This window comes from Haliotis rubra, unplaced genomic scaffold (genome assembly GCF_003918875.1).
Source record: "Haliotis rubra isolate DU_JTF1 unplaced genomic scaffold, ASM391887v1 Scf404, whole genome shotgun sequence".
Lineage (NCBI taxonomy): Eukaryota > Metazoa > Mollusca > Gastropoda > Lepetellida > Haliotidae > Haliotis > Haliotis rubra.
In genome coordinates, this window is record NW_025767085.1 from 887,554 (window position 1) to 904,401 (window position 16,848).

Consider the following 16,848-nt stretch of genomic DNA (forward strand, 5'->3'; position numbering starts at 1 on the left):
GTGACATAAGTGCACCATGACATAAGTGCAATGTGATGTAAGTGCACCATGACATAAGTGCAATGTGACATAAGTGCACCATGACATAAGTGCAATGTGACATAAGTGCACTGTGACATAAGTGCAATGTGACGTAAGTGCACCGTGACATTAGTGCACTGTGACATAAGTGTACTCACTTAAAATGCTTGAGGGTGTATGGAGCTGCAGGTGTGGACTTCAACTTCTTGCACAATTTTTTTTCCTCTCTGGAAACAGAAAGAGATAATATTCTTAGTCAGTACGGAAATAATAATTAATGAGTTATGAAACTAAGTCTAACAATTTGTCGTCATCCTGTCTCACCAAAATCAGATCTTTTCCTTTTGATTTCATACTTCTGTTCGAAGATCTGAGGAAACCTCATCCAAAGGTCAAGCAGGGCAAAAAACTGAGCAAACTTTGACCAATGAATCAAAATGAAAGATGCATGGGTTCTTGAACCAACCAGATGTCTACTTTCTAAAACATCTCAGCTTCAGTTTTTTAACACATCAAATGAGAAAGAGTGAACTTAAACAAAAGAAAACCCACACTTAGAACAAAAGTATTCCTGAGATGATACTCCCTATTTTGTATCAATGCCATGGAATTCTGAAACTACTCCGTGTATAACATACTAGCACAGCTTGAATGTGTTGAACTTGAAACTCCCCAATAGCACTCCTGTTTATGATATAGAAATAACTGACATTTGAAGGTTTCCCTTACTAGCCCACCTACCCACAGTTGATGAAGGCCATAGTGCCCTTTCCTTTCACTTCCTCAGCCACATCCTCAAACAATGTCATGGACTTCGATGCTGCCTTTTCTGAGGAGAGAGAAGACATACGTTCTAGAACACCATGCAGAGACTGACAATGGGCAATATGGATAGAGCTTCACACTGATTATAAACTGTTCAAATCAGACATTACTTGTCAAAATTATAGGATATAAATCATACAAAAATATACAGTTCAATTAAACCACACAAGTGATCAATTATAGATAAATCAGAGATATCTATCAGGTCTGAATTGGAGAGTGAGTGAGTGTAGATTTATGCTGCTCTCAGCAATATTCTAGCTGTATGGTGAAGGTCTGTAAATAATCGACTCTGGACCAGACAATCCAGTGATCAACACGATGAGCATCATTGTACGAAACTGGGATACAATGACATGTGTCAACCAATTCAGCGAGCCTGACCACCCGATCTCATTAGTCGCCTCTAACAACAATCCATGAGAAGACGGTTGAACTTTTTTAACTCAAACAAATTATCTCCATCATTTACTTGTCCAGGAGCAAAGATTCATGTGAGGCACATTTCTGATTGATGATCTGTGGATCAGGTTGTACTTGGAGGGGTTCTTCATACATATTGTCTGTACTGGAGCCATAGGGCTACGTTTACATAGTGCTGTGATCCTGGTAGTGACAACATATACCCCGATGCTATTTGTAACTATGGTTACATGACAAGCCCATTTCACCTTGGTGCACAATATACATGTAATAGAAGTGACAGAAATAAAACAAGCATTGTCACTAAGGTGACATAATCCCCCGCTGCGAATTATCAAATCAAACTTAAAAAGTAATTAAAGTTTAAGATGAAGTTAAATGTCAACAAAAACATGACCAGTCAACCTCTCTTGATATCTTTCACTTTAGTTGTTGAAACACACATATAATTTCAAGACTGACTTTGACCTTGACATGAATGTCATATTGTATGAAATATGCAAAAGTGGTACTAAAGAAATTGCTTATAGAAAAGCATTCAAGGGAAGTCTTGAAAGTCTATGAAGAAAATCCAGTGAATTCAGGTTAACATGCTGAAATCTTCAGTGTCGCAGTGACCTGGAAAATTATGTGAAGGTCACCAAAATTGACTGGGCCCTGCGCCTTCATTAGATGCAGCTTGGTGTCAAATATGAAAAAATCCAGTGAATGTTTTTTGTGATATCTTGCTGACTATGTTAACATGCAATTTAACATGCTGAAATCTTCAAAGTGTCTTTGTGACCTTGAAAATTAAGTGAAGGTCACCAAAAGCGACTGGGCCTTGCACTTTCCCTAGATGAAGCTTGGTGTCAAATATGAAGAAAGTCCAGTGAATGGTTCTTGAGATATCTTGCTGACCATCTTAATATGCAGGTTAACATGCTGAATCTTCAAAGTGTCACCATGACCTTGACAATTAAGTGAAGGTCACCAAAATCGACTGGGCCCTGTGGCTTCCCTAGATAACGCTTGGTGTTGAATATGAAGAAAATCAAGAGAATGGTTCTTGAGGTATCTCGCTGACAAGCACAACATGAAGGTTAATATGCTGAAATCTTCAAAGTGTCGCCATGACCTTGGAAATTATGTGAAGGTCACCAAAATCGACTGGGCCCTGTGCCTTCCCTAGATAAAGCTTGGTGTTGAATATGAAGAAAATCTAGTTAACAGTTCTTGAGATATCTCGCTGACAAGTGTAAAACGTTTAAGTCCCCTTGTGACCTTGAAATGAAGGTCAAGGTCACCAAACCTGACTGGGACCTTTCTTATACTGTGATGAACCTAGGTACCAAATATGAAAAGAATCTAGTTAACGGATCTTAAGATATTCCAATTTGTATGTACGCTACGTACGGAGGGACGGACGGAGCCTAATACTATATCCCCCGCTTCGCGCTAAACGCGCGGTGGGGATAACAAAAAAGCCAAGCAAGCTACCTGTATATGAAGCTGATCAACACTGACACTCAAGCAATATAGCATTTGTATGAAAACTACTCAGAATGTAAATTGAAACCCAGTATCAAATGTTCAGCAGTCCCACTAAACAGCATATTCAGATAGCGATCATCATCAATTTTTCAGTAGTTTATTACAGTAAGGTATGTGGTAAACTAACCAAATGGAACAAGGTAAATAGAAGTGGTAATGTAAGTATATTAATATATAACATATATCGACTGGAAAGTGAAGGTAAGGTAAACTGGTCACCATTCTAAAGTATTATGTTTTAATTTACCACAGTTAAATATGGTGTTGTTGCTGTACCATGTTTAAGTATAGTGTTGCTACTTTACCATGTTTACGTATAGCATTGTTGCTTTACCATGTTTAAGTATAGCGTTGTTGCTTTACCATGTCTAAGTATAGTGTTGTTGCTTTACCATGTCTAAGTATAGTGTTGTTGCTTTACCATGTTTAAGTATAGTGTTGCTACTTTACAATGTTTACGTATAGCGTTGTTGCTTTACCATGTTTAAGTATAGTGTTGTTGCTTTACCATGTTTAAGTATAATGTTGTTGCTTTACCATGTTTAAGTATAGTGTTGTTGCTTTACCATGTTTAAGTATAGTGCTGGTGCTTTACCATGTTTAAGTTTGGTGTTGCTCCTTTGCCATGTTTAAGTTTGGTGTTGTTGCTCTACCATGTTTAAGTATAGTGTTGTTGCTTTACCATGTTTAAGTATAGTGTTGGTGCTTTACTATGTTTAAGTATGGTGTTGCTCCTTTGCCATGTTTATGTTTGGTGTTGGTGCTTTACCATGTTTAAGTATAGCATTGTTGCTTTACCATGTTTAAGTATAGCATTGTTGCTTTACCATGCTTAAGTATAGTGTTGTTGCTTTACCATGTTTTTAGTATAGAGTTGTTGTTTTATCATGTTTAAGCATAGTGTTGCTACTTTACCATGTCTAAGTATAGCGTTGTTGCTTTACGATGTTTAAGTATGGTGTTGCTCCTTTACCATGTTTAAGTATGGTGTTGCTCCTTTACCATGTTTAAGTATGGTGTTGCTCCTTTACCATGTTTAAGTTTGGTGTTGTTGCTTTACCATGTTTAAGTATAGTAGTGTTGCTTCACCATGCTTAAGCATAGTGTTGTTGCTTTACCATGTCTAAGTGTAGTGTTGTTGCTTTACCATGTTTAAGTATAGTGTTGTTGCTTTATCATGTACAAGTATAGTGTTGTTGCTTTACATGTTTAAGTATAGTGTTGCCGCTTTACCATGTTTAAGTATAGTGTTGTTGCTTTACCATGTAGGGAGTGAGTGAGTGAGTTGGATTTTACGCTGACTTTAGCAACGAGTAAATGTGTGACAAGCAAATGCTTGGCTACCCCACTGCCCCTTCACTGGAATATGTCTAAGCAGTAGTCAACAGCATAGAAAGTGAATGAGCAAGGTTTTGATAATAATGTTTCCTGGTTTGTTGACCTGAAGAGTGCCATGGGTCAGAATATTACTTTAAAATGTCAACAAAAACAGTTACTTTGAGTCTAAAGTAAACGATAAAGATGTATCTTCACAATTTACTAATATGAACTTCAATACACACATATTCAAGGGACACCTAGTTTTTTAATCACAAAGCATTTCAATCCCAGAGCACATTCATGGACACAGTGTCAAAGGAGTGACTACAAGAACAAGACTTGGTCCCAGAGCAGCAGCAGCAGAGAGTGTTCTGCAAACACTGAGGTCCTTATCAGTGTGTGAGAGAGGACAAGTGTGTCTTAAAGTACTGTCGGAAATGCTAGAAATATGCTTTTCAGCCTTACTATCTTTATAAAGGTGATAAATGTACTATGTTGTCAATATATCAACTCGCCTATGGTGTACCTAATTTTTATTTCAATCGATTTAACATTCCCATGCATTTAAAGGGCAGTTTACAGGAGAGAATTTGGTACCAACACAACAGTTCAACAACAGAAATCTGAAATAGTCTTTACATTAATGCTAATAATACAGGCGATGTAAAAATATGAATTTGCGTTTTTCTTAAACAAATAAATGTTGAATGTTTCTGTTACTTTAATTTATTATCGTTTCTTCATTGAAGACATATTAATATAAATGTTAAGTCTTGATAAATAAGTTTCCCGTCATGCATGCACATCTTTATCACAGCGTTCACTATGGCCAACTATTTGCAGTCGATTTATGCAAAGGTTTATAAGTTTTTTGTGCGTGAAAAAGACAGAGGTAAACCTTTCATTAGTTTAGAAAGGGTTTATTACAGCTGCTGGTATGTCTTACGAACAAGTTTACAATATTGTGAACAAATCAGATAAGACAGGGACGGTCTCAAAGAGCAAAACCGGGACGTAAAACCATCCTTGACAACTTTTGACAAGGGAGTACTTAGACGGGCGGTCTACAAACTTTATGAGAAGAAGAATATATATAGTCTAAAGAAGCTACACCAGTGACTTAGTTAAATCTTTGGCCAATGTTCACAACTAGATTAAACTGACCGAATTACATCCATATGTTTTCAATGAAATATACTGTTGACATGCAAAACATTTATTAAAATGTTGCACATTTCTACAATCAATCGCTAAGATAACACAAGTGATAGGATTCTTTCCAATGTACAGTTATTTGTATGTTTATTTCAAAACAAACACACACACACACACACACACACACACACACACATGTATACTATACGTACACATATTCAACATTTTTAAGAAAACATCTATTGAGATGACCCCTCCCCCGAGCGTGTGCTCAGGTGTCAATTTCACCTGTCGATACCGTGCATGCTGATGACGTAACACAGGCAGTTTGTATCAAATAACGTCCCACTACCGCTTATTTTTCTAAGTTTTTGGTATTTTTATCAGTAAAAACACATTTTAGGGCATGTCTCAAAATTTATTCCCTCGGTCTACATTAGGTAGATGTTTCTTAAAGTGATATTTGTTATTTAAGTAACCGTAATACCTCTGAATTTTAAATATGAGTCAAAAAGCATTTTTCTAGCATTTCCGACAGTACTATAACTGTGTACTCCATAGTAACAGTCACTCATCTGACAGCTGTTTACAATTATCTCTTCTACCTCCAGAGTAAATTGATCTTGAGGGAAACAGATTGGTGTTATGTGAAAACGAAATGTAGTAAAGATTAAAACACATCCTCATTTGTTGACATCCTATCCATTGTTATAAGCACAGAAGATGTATTAGTGGCGGGCGGAACATATAATAACTTTGTTAATGTGTTAACTGTGTGTTAGGGTTAGTGCGTGAGAGTGTGAATGTGAGTGTGAGAGAGAAAGAGTGTGTGTGTGTGTGTGTGTGTGTGTGTGTGTGTGTGTGTGTGTGTGTGTGTTCGCACATGCATGTGTGTGTCTGTGTGAGGACACATCAATGAGCTTCAAGGGGTTGTGTGTGTAAGCATTACTGTGTGTGTGTGTGTGCACTAGTGTTGGGAATTGGTTAAAATCTCATAATTGATGATCGGTTCATTACAACTGATCAATCATCGAAAATAATTGGTTAGCGTCATTTATCAAATGTTCCTGTTATCTTTGTTAATGCACACAAAAAAAAATAAAGAAGAAACATGTAGTAATTTGGGGTTTTTGCAAATTGTACAAAATCCATTGGCAAATTTCGCATATTTAAAGGATGATTAGTATGTTAGGAACACATATTTCCTGGATTCCTTAAGATATATTCAATCATGACTTGGATTGAGCTTGTAGTGCTTATGAAATGTAAATTTAATGACACAGACATAACCAACCTTGTGTAAAATCTCGTTGATGCAAACAAGTGTTCCAAAATTGGTTGTGTTCCATTATGAGAAAACACAATCGACTGCTTGGTTGTTTAGGCACTGCGACCAATCTTCGATTATTTCAATTAATCGGACCACCACTAGTGTGCATGCACGTGCATGTGCGTGAGGCGCATGGCTGCACACATGTGTGTTACTGTGCGTTTGTGAGAATGTGTGCATGTCTGTGTGAGTGTGTGTTACAGTGTGAGGTTACATGTCACCATGGACACACACTACATCAAAGTTACATGATATGGACACATTACATCTTGGTCACAGTTCTCCCTGGGGACATCACTACGGACTATACTGTCACGATCACCAACCAATGCATTGTAATCCCTCCAACACATCTTCAGTACCAGTATTCAATATCATTCCTGTTAACTTCTTCCCCCCTGATTATACATCAGATATTTCCCAGGTCATGCAATCACAGCATGGTATATCAAACATGAAAAACCTTGTGTTGCCCTTGATCAGCCAAAGGGTACATTCTTCTAACTACAGATAACAAACGTATGTCCCCCAAACCCTAATTAGATTTTAATATTTAATAAGCACATGGTGTGATGACATACAACAGGGGATGGACCATAGAGCTTGCTGTATATGTGATACTCACTGTATAAGCTATGTACTGTACGCACCCTCGTGATCTGGATTGAGTGAGTAGTAGCAGTATTCCAGCTTTATTATGGCAGGGGACACCAGAAATGGGCTTCACACATTGTACCCAATGAACACAGGCCTTTGGCATGACAAGCAAAAACTGTAACCACTGAGTCTATACCATGATCATGAACTGAAGTTAGGAATCAGCTGTGATGTCTCTACAAGGGAGATAACTGTGAGTGAGTGAGTGAGTGAGTGAGTGGATGTTCTCTGTACACACAGTCCACTATATTTCAGTAACATCACAGTAGCCCCTGAACAAACCAGCCTGTGCCAGACAAATGGCTGATAGTGCTAGACCATTGGCTGATAGTGCTAGACCAATGGCTGATAGTGCTAGACCAATGACTGATAGTGTTAGACCATTGGCTGATAGTGCTAGACCAATGACTGATAGTGCTAGACCATTCGCTGATAGTGCTAGACCAATGACTGATAGTGTTAGACCATTGGTTGATAGTGCTGGACCAATGGTTGATAGTGCTAGACCAATGGCTGACAGTGCTAGACCATTGGCTGATAGTGCTAGACCATTGGCTGACAGTGCTAGACCATTGGCTGATAATGGTAGACAAATGGCTGATAGTACCAACAATGATTCGCGTCTTGAGGGTATGCTCAAGTCAACCGGCTCACAAATAATGACCACCTCAGCCTTACCTAAGTCTCTCTATTTTGCCTCACGAAGGCTTGCTTGTTTATTTCCAAAGCCCTCAGCAATATTCCAGGTATGTGAGTGCAGTCTGTGGATAAGCAAATCTGAACCAGAACAATCTGTTGATCGATATTGTGGTGACAATCAAAGCCAACAGCAGTACAACAACACACCATCAACCAAGCTACCGAGTTAGAGCACCTGAAGGTTTGGTTGCTTCTTATGGCCAGAAGGTATTTCTGGGGAACAAGTCCCCAAAGAGCTGTCTCAGTGAACCAGTGTATCCTGCCATGTACTTATTCACGCCTAGAATTGACACCAGAACGTTTCCATCAGCAAAGGTTGCAAAGAAGCAATTCTAAACGGAATCACCACAGTATTATGAGAAAGGACTCTGTGAGTTGATGCAAAAAAACAATTGTTAGTTTCCCAATGAGAAAAAGTGTTTCCCCACAGCAGTAGCCAGACTGTTACTGACCACTGTCCAAGACGTGACTTACCCTGCAGCAAAACTAGGTCTACCTACAAACAGTAGCAGCATATTTGGTTGCATCTGTTGCACGAACAAGCAATGAGCATCACTTACATTTCACTTCAGAAAGTTAAATGCATTATTGCCCTACCAACTGCCTAGGGTTGGCTGCAGCAGTCCTAGCCGTCAAAGTGGTTGTTGGAAGGGAGAGGATGGAATTCCACCCCGTAGGTATGATGACGTTCTGCATCAAAACACATAGTGATGGTCTTCCAAAGTTAGGGCATTTTACAAAGCTATCTTGGTACTGAGGTGATTGTAACTCCCATACGTTAACAAGCATTTATGACACTGTATAGTGTTAAAATCAGTTTGTACAAGTACAAGTCTACTACTAGTTCTAGAACAAGCAGTGGTTGAATGCTACCAGCAGACAATCAGCCTCAATACAAGAGTGATACTTGACCTAACCTGCTTATCATACACAAACGTAACAGTAAATAACTCACCAGATTGAGCAAATATAACCAGGAGGTTTGTTTTGGTCCTGAGTAGTTTCTTGTATTCCTTGTAATCGTCTACCCTGAGGATGAGGCTGGGCTTCCCTTGCTTGGCCTGCAGGTGGGTGGGGATGAGAGACTGAAACACAGGCACAGATATAGTACTGGGTATGTAACACAGACACAGATTTAGTACTGGGTATGTAACACAGGCACAGATATAGTACTGGGTATGTAACACAGACACAGATATAGTACTGGGTATGTAAACACAGACACAGATATAGTACTGGGTATGTAACACACAGACACAGATATAGTACTGGGTATGTAACACAGACACAGATATAGTACTGGGTATGTAACACACAGACACAGATATAGTACTGGGTATGTAACTGGGTATGTAACACAGACACAGATATAGTACTGTACTTGGTATGTAACAGACACAGATATATATAGTACTGGGTATGTAACACAGACACAGTACTGGGTATGTAACATAGATATAGTACTGGGTATGTAACACAGACACAGATAGTACTGGGTATGTAACACACACACATAGATACTGGGTATGTACAGTACTGGGTATGTAACACAGACACAGATATAGTACTGGGTATGTAACACAGGAACACAGATATAGTACTGTAACACAGACACAGATATATACTGGGTATGTAACACAGACACAGATATAGTATGTAACACAGACACAGATATAGTACTGGGTATGTAACACAGACACAGATATAGACACAGATATAGTACTGGGTATGTAACACAGACACAGATATAGTACTGGGTATGTAACACAGACACAGATATAGTACTGGGTATGTAACACACAGACACAGATATAGTACTGGGTATGTAAACACAGACACAGATATAGTACTGGGTACAGATATAGTACTGGGTATGTAACACAGACACAGATATAGTACAGTATGTAACACACAGATATAGTACTGGGTATGGACACAGATATAGTACCTAACACAGACACAGATATAGTACTGGGTATGTAACACACAGACACAGATATAGTACTGGGTATGTAACACAGACACAGATATAGTACTGGGTATGTAACACAGACACAGATATAGTACTGGGTATGTAACACAGACACAGATATAGTACTGGGTATGTAACACAGGCACAGATATAGTACTGGGTATGTAACACAGGCACAGATATAGTACTGGGTATGTAACACAGACAAATATGTTTGATTGATATGTTGCACAGTTAAATGCAGTCAATCAATTGGGAGAAAATATGCACTTTATTTTTACATAACCAATTCAATGCAAATCATTCACCGGCATTTAATCAATATAGTAATGAACATTATTACAAAAAAGCACTCTTTCGTTTGATCTTCTACAAATCAGACATTTTCATTCAACAATTACAAATGATGACAAGGACTTTTTTGATGATTGAAGACTTTGATTTAAAAAAATGAAGTTGTTCTACCACGGCAGATTAACTATATCGTGATATGAGAACATCAAGAGTATGATGAGCATCGTGTGTATGGTATGTTCCTTAATTCCTTTTGAATAGTATACATTCTTGTGAGCCTTGTAACAATCCAATCATAATCGGCGGCTGACGGTGAGAGCGTAATCATTGTTTAATGTCGCATCAGCTATCTTGCCGCTTATCAAAGTGGTTATTGATGCTGAAATGCCAACCAGATGTAAACACTACAATAGCCTAATGTGACCCACGTGATTTGTTTAACTAAGCGTGCGGAATGTGCACAGGTTGTGAATGGTTATGTACACCGACGCATATTATCCTGTCTCCTCATAAACATGCATGTAATGCATGCGCAACTGCACAATAAATACAGACACCTATATTCTTCATCCAGTTCACCATGTTAATCTCACATCAAAAGCACAAAATTCAATATGTTCAGGCTTCATTTATACAGAATGCAATACTGACATTGAAATCAATATTAGCCTGAGTTGAGGATGGTTGGCTTCAGGCGCTGTTTGAGACCAAACTTCAATTGATCTTGGTATTTTACTGAAGTTAGGGAGGAATCTGTAAGCCTGCCAATGATCAAGCAATTAAGGATGTTTCTATTAACCCTCAATGATCTAATCCAAAGAGTTTTTTCAAGCGGCCAACTGGCTTCTTTTCAATTTAAAGGAAACAAAAACTTGCCGCTTGCTAAATCCTGTTGTGCAAATAATGTAGCTAACAGTCAGTGGATATGAATCCAAGAAGGTTGCAATGGTTGTCTGTTACTTGTGGGCAGGAGTAATTGAGTGTACATACGAGATGCTGCAGTTCACGACTGATGCAGCCAAGGGCTAAAGGCTTCAGCATCTGCCAATCTATACAGAACAACTCATAGTGACCGAAATGAAGTCGGGTATAAGGTCAAATAAAAATATTTCTATAAAGGAATCCCCAAGCACTGAGGAACCCTCAAGTCTTAATTTCAGGAGCTGAGAAGGAGATGTTATGCAAAGCTTTGTCTCACACTTAAATTGAAAAGGAGCCCAAATAAGATGGAAGATCGTGAAAATCTACACCTGCATTATTTAGACTATACATTTTACAGTAACCTCTTAGCAGAAGGGAAAATTTCTGCTATTAAGGGAATCTGAGACTTGTGGATAAGCTGCTCAGTGGAGAGCTGGGAAGTGGGGATAGAGAGGACGTGGGGTGTCGAAGACGGATCAACGTTCTATAAAGTATATGCTCAGGGGCCTGTATTAGAGGTTAGTTTGTCTTGACTGATTAAAGGTGTCATATCATTTTTCATTACTGGTTATTGAAGGCTTCATTTGCTGTCACGCAATCCCACAAATCACAGTTTGGAACAAAAATTTATCTGATCTATGCCTACCAAGAAATATCATACATCTGAAACAGTCGTACAAAGCCATTGTCACCTACCTAGTCACATCAAAAAGTAGTGGAAACCATGAGCACTTCAAAATATGAAAAGTTTGGCTGTTATGATCTGTTTAACTTTTATTTATTTTTCATTCGTCGAGACCCATGCAGATCCGTGTTATAACTGGTCTTCAGTAATCCATGCTTGTCGTACGAGGCAACTAACGTGATCGGGTGGTCAGGCTCGCTGATTTGGTTGAGTATAGCTCATTGAGTCCCATGTCATCGGTTCCCAATTGCGCATATCAATGCTCATGCTGTTGATCACTCGATTGTCACGCGATTATTTACAGATGCGATTATTTACAGACCGCTGTCATATACCTGGAATATTGCTGAGTGCGGCACAAAACTAAACTCACTCACTATTGTTAAATGTACGTGTAAAATGTACTTAGCTAAATAAATAAATGGCAGCATAGTATTAAACCTTTCTACTTAATACACTAACTAATCTTAATTAAAGCTGTGTGTGCAACCAATCATTCACAGAGGTCTATATACTTCTTCAGCATTTTTAACCTGTTCTACATGGCACAACCCATTATAAGCGGAAAGCGCGGAGGTAGTGTACACATGAATCAATGACAGGGAATTCAGCCCCCGAGGTTAGACCCAGCTGTTGCATGCTGTGTATTGTACTGCTGGGTCCTGACCACCATCAGGCACAGACCACAGCGATCCATGATACAGATCTAGATGTCCCCACCAAGTGTCAGATCCATATGTGTAGGGGCACAACACATGTTACACCACAATCAATGCACTAATTGTATCAGCTTCAACAATGAATATACAGCAAGGCTTGTGTTTGTCTGTCACAAAACACGGAAACAAATATACAGAATGCAGCCCGTGCAAGTCCATAATAGTTGGGAAGCCTAATTGAAATCTATGGGAGCTGTTATATGTACTTTATTAAGATATAACAAATTGTTTCATAAGCATTTCTTACAAGTTGAAAGATGACAGTAGGTGACACCATTCATGGATAACTTCCATATTCTACTGGGAAATATTATGTAAAAATAACGAAAAATCATGTATAGAGAGAGACGGGTAAGAGGCAGAACAATTCCCTTATAAAAATATGACTTATAACTCATAATCTTTTAGTACTTCTATTTAATTTTATATTTGCATTTTATTTTTCATTAAATTTTTAACACACAAAACAAATGCTCACCTTTTATTTCTTTTCTTTAGAAATGCCAGCTTCAAAGTTGCTGTATGCCTACAAATAGTTCTTTCCTGGAAGCCATTGGCAAAAGTGAAGAAGCTGAGGCAATTTTATCTGTAGCCCCAAAAGATTTGAAACAAGCATTGTCACTAAGGTGACATAATCCCCCGACGCAAATTATCAAATCAAACTAAAAAGTAATGAAAGCTAAGGTTGTAATTTAAGATGAAGTTACATGTAAACAAAAACATGACCAGTCAACCTCTCTTGATATCTTCTCTGTAGTTGTTCAAACACACAAATATTTTCAAGACTCACTTTGACCTTGACATGAATGTCTTAGTGTATGAAATATGCAAAATAGTAATAAAGAAATTGCTTATTGAAAAACAGTCTTGAAAGTCTATGAAGAAAATCCAGTGAACTGTTCTTGAGATATCTCAGCTGACAATCTTAACATGAAGTTTAAGATGCTGAAATCTTCAAAGTATCGCCGTGACCTTGAAAATTATGTGAAGGTGACCAAAATCGACTGGAACTTGCACCTTTCCTAGATGAAGCTTGGTGTCAAATATGGAGAAAATCCAGTGAACGGTTCTTGAGGTATCTCGCTGACAAGCTTAACATGTAGCTTAACATGCTGAAATCTTCAGTGTCGCCATTTTAGGTGAAGGTCACCAAAATCAACTGGGCCCCTGCGCCTTCCCTAGATAAAGCTTGGTGTTGAATATGAACAAAATCCGGTGAACGGTTCTTGAGATATCTCGCTGACAAGGGTAAAACGTTTAAGTCCCCTTGTGACCTTGAAATGAAGATCAAGGTCACCAAACCTGACTGGGACCTTTCTGTTACTGTGATGAACCTAGGTACCAAATATGAAAAGAATCCAGTCAACGGTTCTTAAGATATTCCAATTCATACGGACGAACGGAGCCTAATACTATACCCCCCCGCTTTGCGTTAAACGCGCGCCGGGGGATAATTACATATTTTAAAAGCATATTTTTGATGTTTTGTATTGTTTAGACAAATACCCCTGAAATGTACGTCTCACACAAGGATATCATGACCATTAGCAGTTCCAATGTTGCTTCCGGGTTTTTTTCAACTTTCACAATAAAGATCAGTTTTCCTCTGTGCAAAGATAGAAATGTTCTTCGACATGATGCTGTCAGGTAAGACAGAATTTCATGCACTGCACACAGTAAAATTATTTCACAGAACTAAATCCACTCACTGCTGCATGGAGAAATCGAAATGTTCACTGACACAGACGAAAAGTGAGGTTATACGAGTTTCACAGCAAACAGGAAACTGGCGATCGAGTAAACATCAAAACGAATATCAATCAAGTTAATGAACAGTGCAAAAAAAACATTTGGGTTGGAAGCAGTTTATAGGGTCAGTCAGGAAATCAGTTTCATGACACCACTTATGGATTCACAGTTAAGTACTTTCCAGGGTTCGAAATACCCCATATATTAGTGTGCCATGGCACGGTAAATATTGAAATGGCACTGCTAAAAAATGTTCTCGGTGCTCTTTTGACACACCTGATTTTTCAGAGACATAACTCACATTTAGTCATTTAATCCCCCAAACAATTATTTTTTTCCAAATTGAATAATACCATACATATTTGAATGCTCATAAACCCATTTCTTTATTTAACAATAAATTTCAAATGATCATCATCATTGTTATTTATTCTAAAACATGTGGGCATACTCAATTTCTGAAAGGCACACCTAAAATATTTGTCTGGTGCCCTAAGGCATAGTATTTCTATCCCTGCTTTCAGCTATAGATAGGCAGGATCTTTTCAAAACTACCCACTATTCTTTTTCATCTCTGGTGTTCTGAGTTAGTACCTAGTCCTGCTTGACAAAAGGCAAAAAGATTAAGCGTGTTTACATTTTCTGTCGGTTATATTGTGTCTGCAGCAAAACTGTAGCCCTGAGAACTACTTCACAAGTACAGCTCTCAAATACTACTCACTCGTCAGTGATGATTACCATCACTGGATCTTTAGTTGTCAGCAAATTTAATGGTCTTACTATAAGAAGCAGCATATTTCAGGTGTGTGGTTAAAGAGAACTTAGAACACACTTCAGCGTGTATTTATGCCTTTAATTCAACACACCCAGAACTCTTGGACAGCCAACAGCAACCAAGCACGATGTAGCCTGGTATGTCCACAAAGTGAATGAATAATTAACTAGCTATACATAATACACATGGTCATCCACACCCAGAAATTGAAACTGACCTATGACAAATGAACAGTGATGAAACCAGTAGTGTGAAAAAGAGTACAAGATTTCATTAGTGTATTTACATTGATCAGACGATCACATTTCACATGTATTAATCAATACTAAAGGAGATTTTGGTATTTATTGAGTACAGCTGGCTCCCAATGGAGAGTTGACACCTGTGTCAGATGAGGGAGATTGAATTTCAGATCAGTCATCGGTTGATTGACACAAAACCTAATCCATCATTAATTTTTTTATTGTTTAAATCTAACACAGGTCTTACATGAAATGTAATTTCCAAATAATTGAGGCGCTAATTTTCTAAAAATATTCTCTCCCTCTGTAAACCCCAATACAAAAAAGAACATTCAATTTAGAGTGCTGTTCTGTGATTTATATACTCCTCACAAAAGTTAAGCAACAAGTATTTTTTCCACCATATTTTCTTCATGGGTATATGAAGTTATTACTTGGCTGATCTTGTGGTCATCAGACGAGGTACCATGATGACAGGTGTGGAGGTACCGAGATCTAAATTGTCACACCTGTGATCATTCCGTGGCTCAGCAAGCAGGTCCTAACTTCATCTTCATGGATGACAATGCCCGGCCCACATCGAAAGCAAGAGTTGTCACTGATGTTCTTCAGACCAACAACATCACCCATATGGACTGGCCTGCAAGGTCTCCTGACCTGAATCCTATTGAACATGCTTGGGACATCCTCGAAAGCGCAGTGTACGCCTCCTCCGTCAGATCCTCAGACTCTGGATCAGCTTGAACAGGCATTGCGGAGAGAATGGCAGAACATTCCACAACAGACTCTAGACAGACTCATCTGGTCAATGCCTAGAGCGCCTTGAAGGCGCGGTATTCAGGTCAATGGTGGCCATACACGTTATTAAACTTTGGATCAGTGCTCAAAACTGACAGTAAAAGTGTTTTCAGACATTTTCATACCCTGATGCAAAACACATTTTAGTACTGTAATATTTTACTAATTACAGTATTCGGCATACGATATCCCATAAGAAATATTCAGAATGAAACAAGACTTAAATAGTTTCCATTGCAATGAATGTCCCGTCTGGGGACCTTGGAATATCACACAAGCAGGGTTACAGCCAATGAACACTTCATGATTTACAGCTCGGTGCCACATCTCTGAATGGCTACAAATCACAATTATTTTACTGAATCTATGCATCAATCTTTTCCTCTGTCACTTTCCTTCTCCAAATACAAAAGTGAGCCCTGAAGGGTTCCAGATTGAAAAAACACACCATATTTTCTTCATATGGAATCATGCTTCAAAGTTCACAGTAATGGATGAGAGAATTCTGTTACCATAGTAACAAGGAATAAAGTCACAAGGGGGTTTCAAGGGCGAATTCCTAACACTGTTCATATGGTTGTAACACAACTGTTCTTCCAAAACTTATATAATGTATTTCAAAACTCATTAGTCTGATTTTTAAAAACACATATAATCCTGAAATTTAGAAAAATCCCCCCTCAGGATCAGTACACAAAAACATACACTGTGGGTCTTGACTCAAGGCTGT

At 38.4% G+C, this 16,848-nt stretch overlaps 1 protein-coding gene across 1 annotated transcript in view; it reads right to left on the bottom strand.

The window, feature by feature from the left end:
- Positions 1-16,848, bottom strand: part of LOC124287681 (protein disulfide-isomerase A5-like) — a 44,552-nt gene that overhangs the window by 17,760 nt on the left and 9,944 nt on the right. Inside the window, exons 2-4 of the mRNA XM_046724187.1 lie at positions 8,919-9,048; positions 763-850; positions 180-248 (exon numbers count right to left, since the gene is read on the bottom strand). Of these exons, the coding sequence (XP_046580143.1) occupies positions 180-248; positions 763-850; positions 8,919-9,048 (287 nt within the window). The remainder of the gene's footprint in view (positions 1-179; positions 249-762; positions 851-8,918; positions 9,049-16,848) is intronic.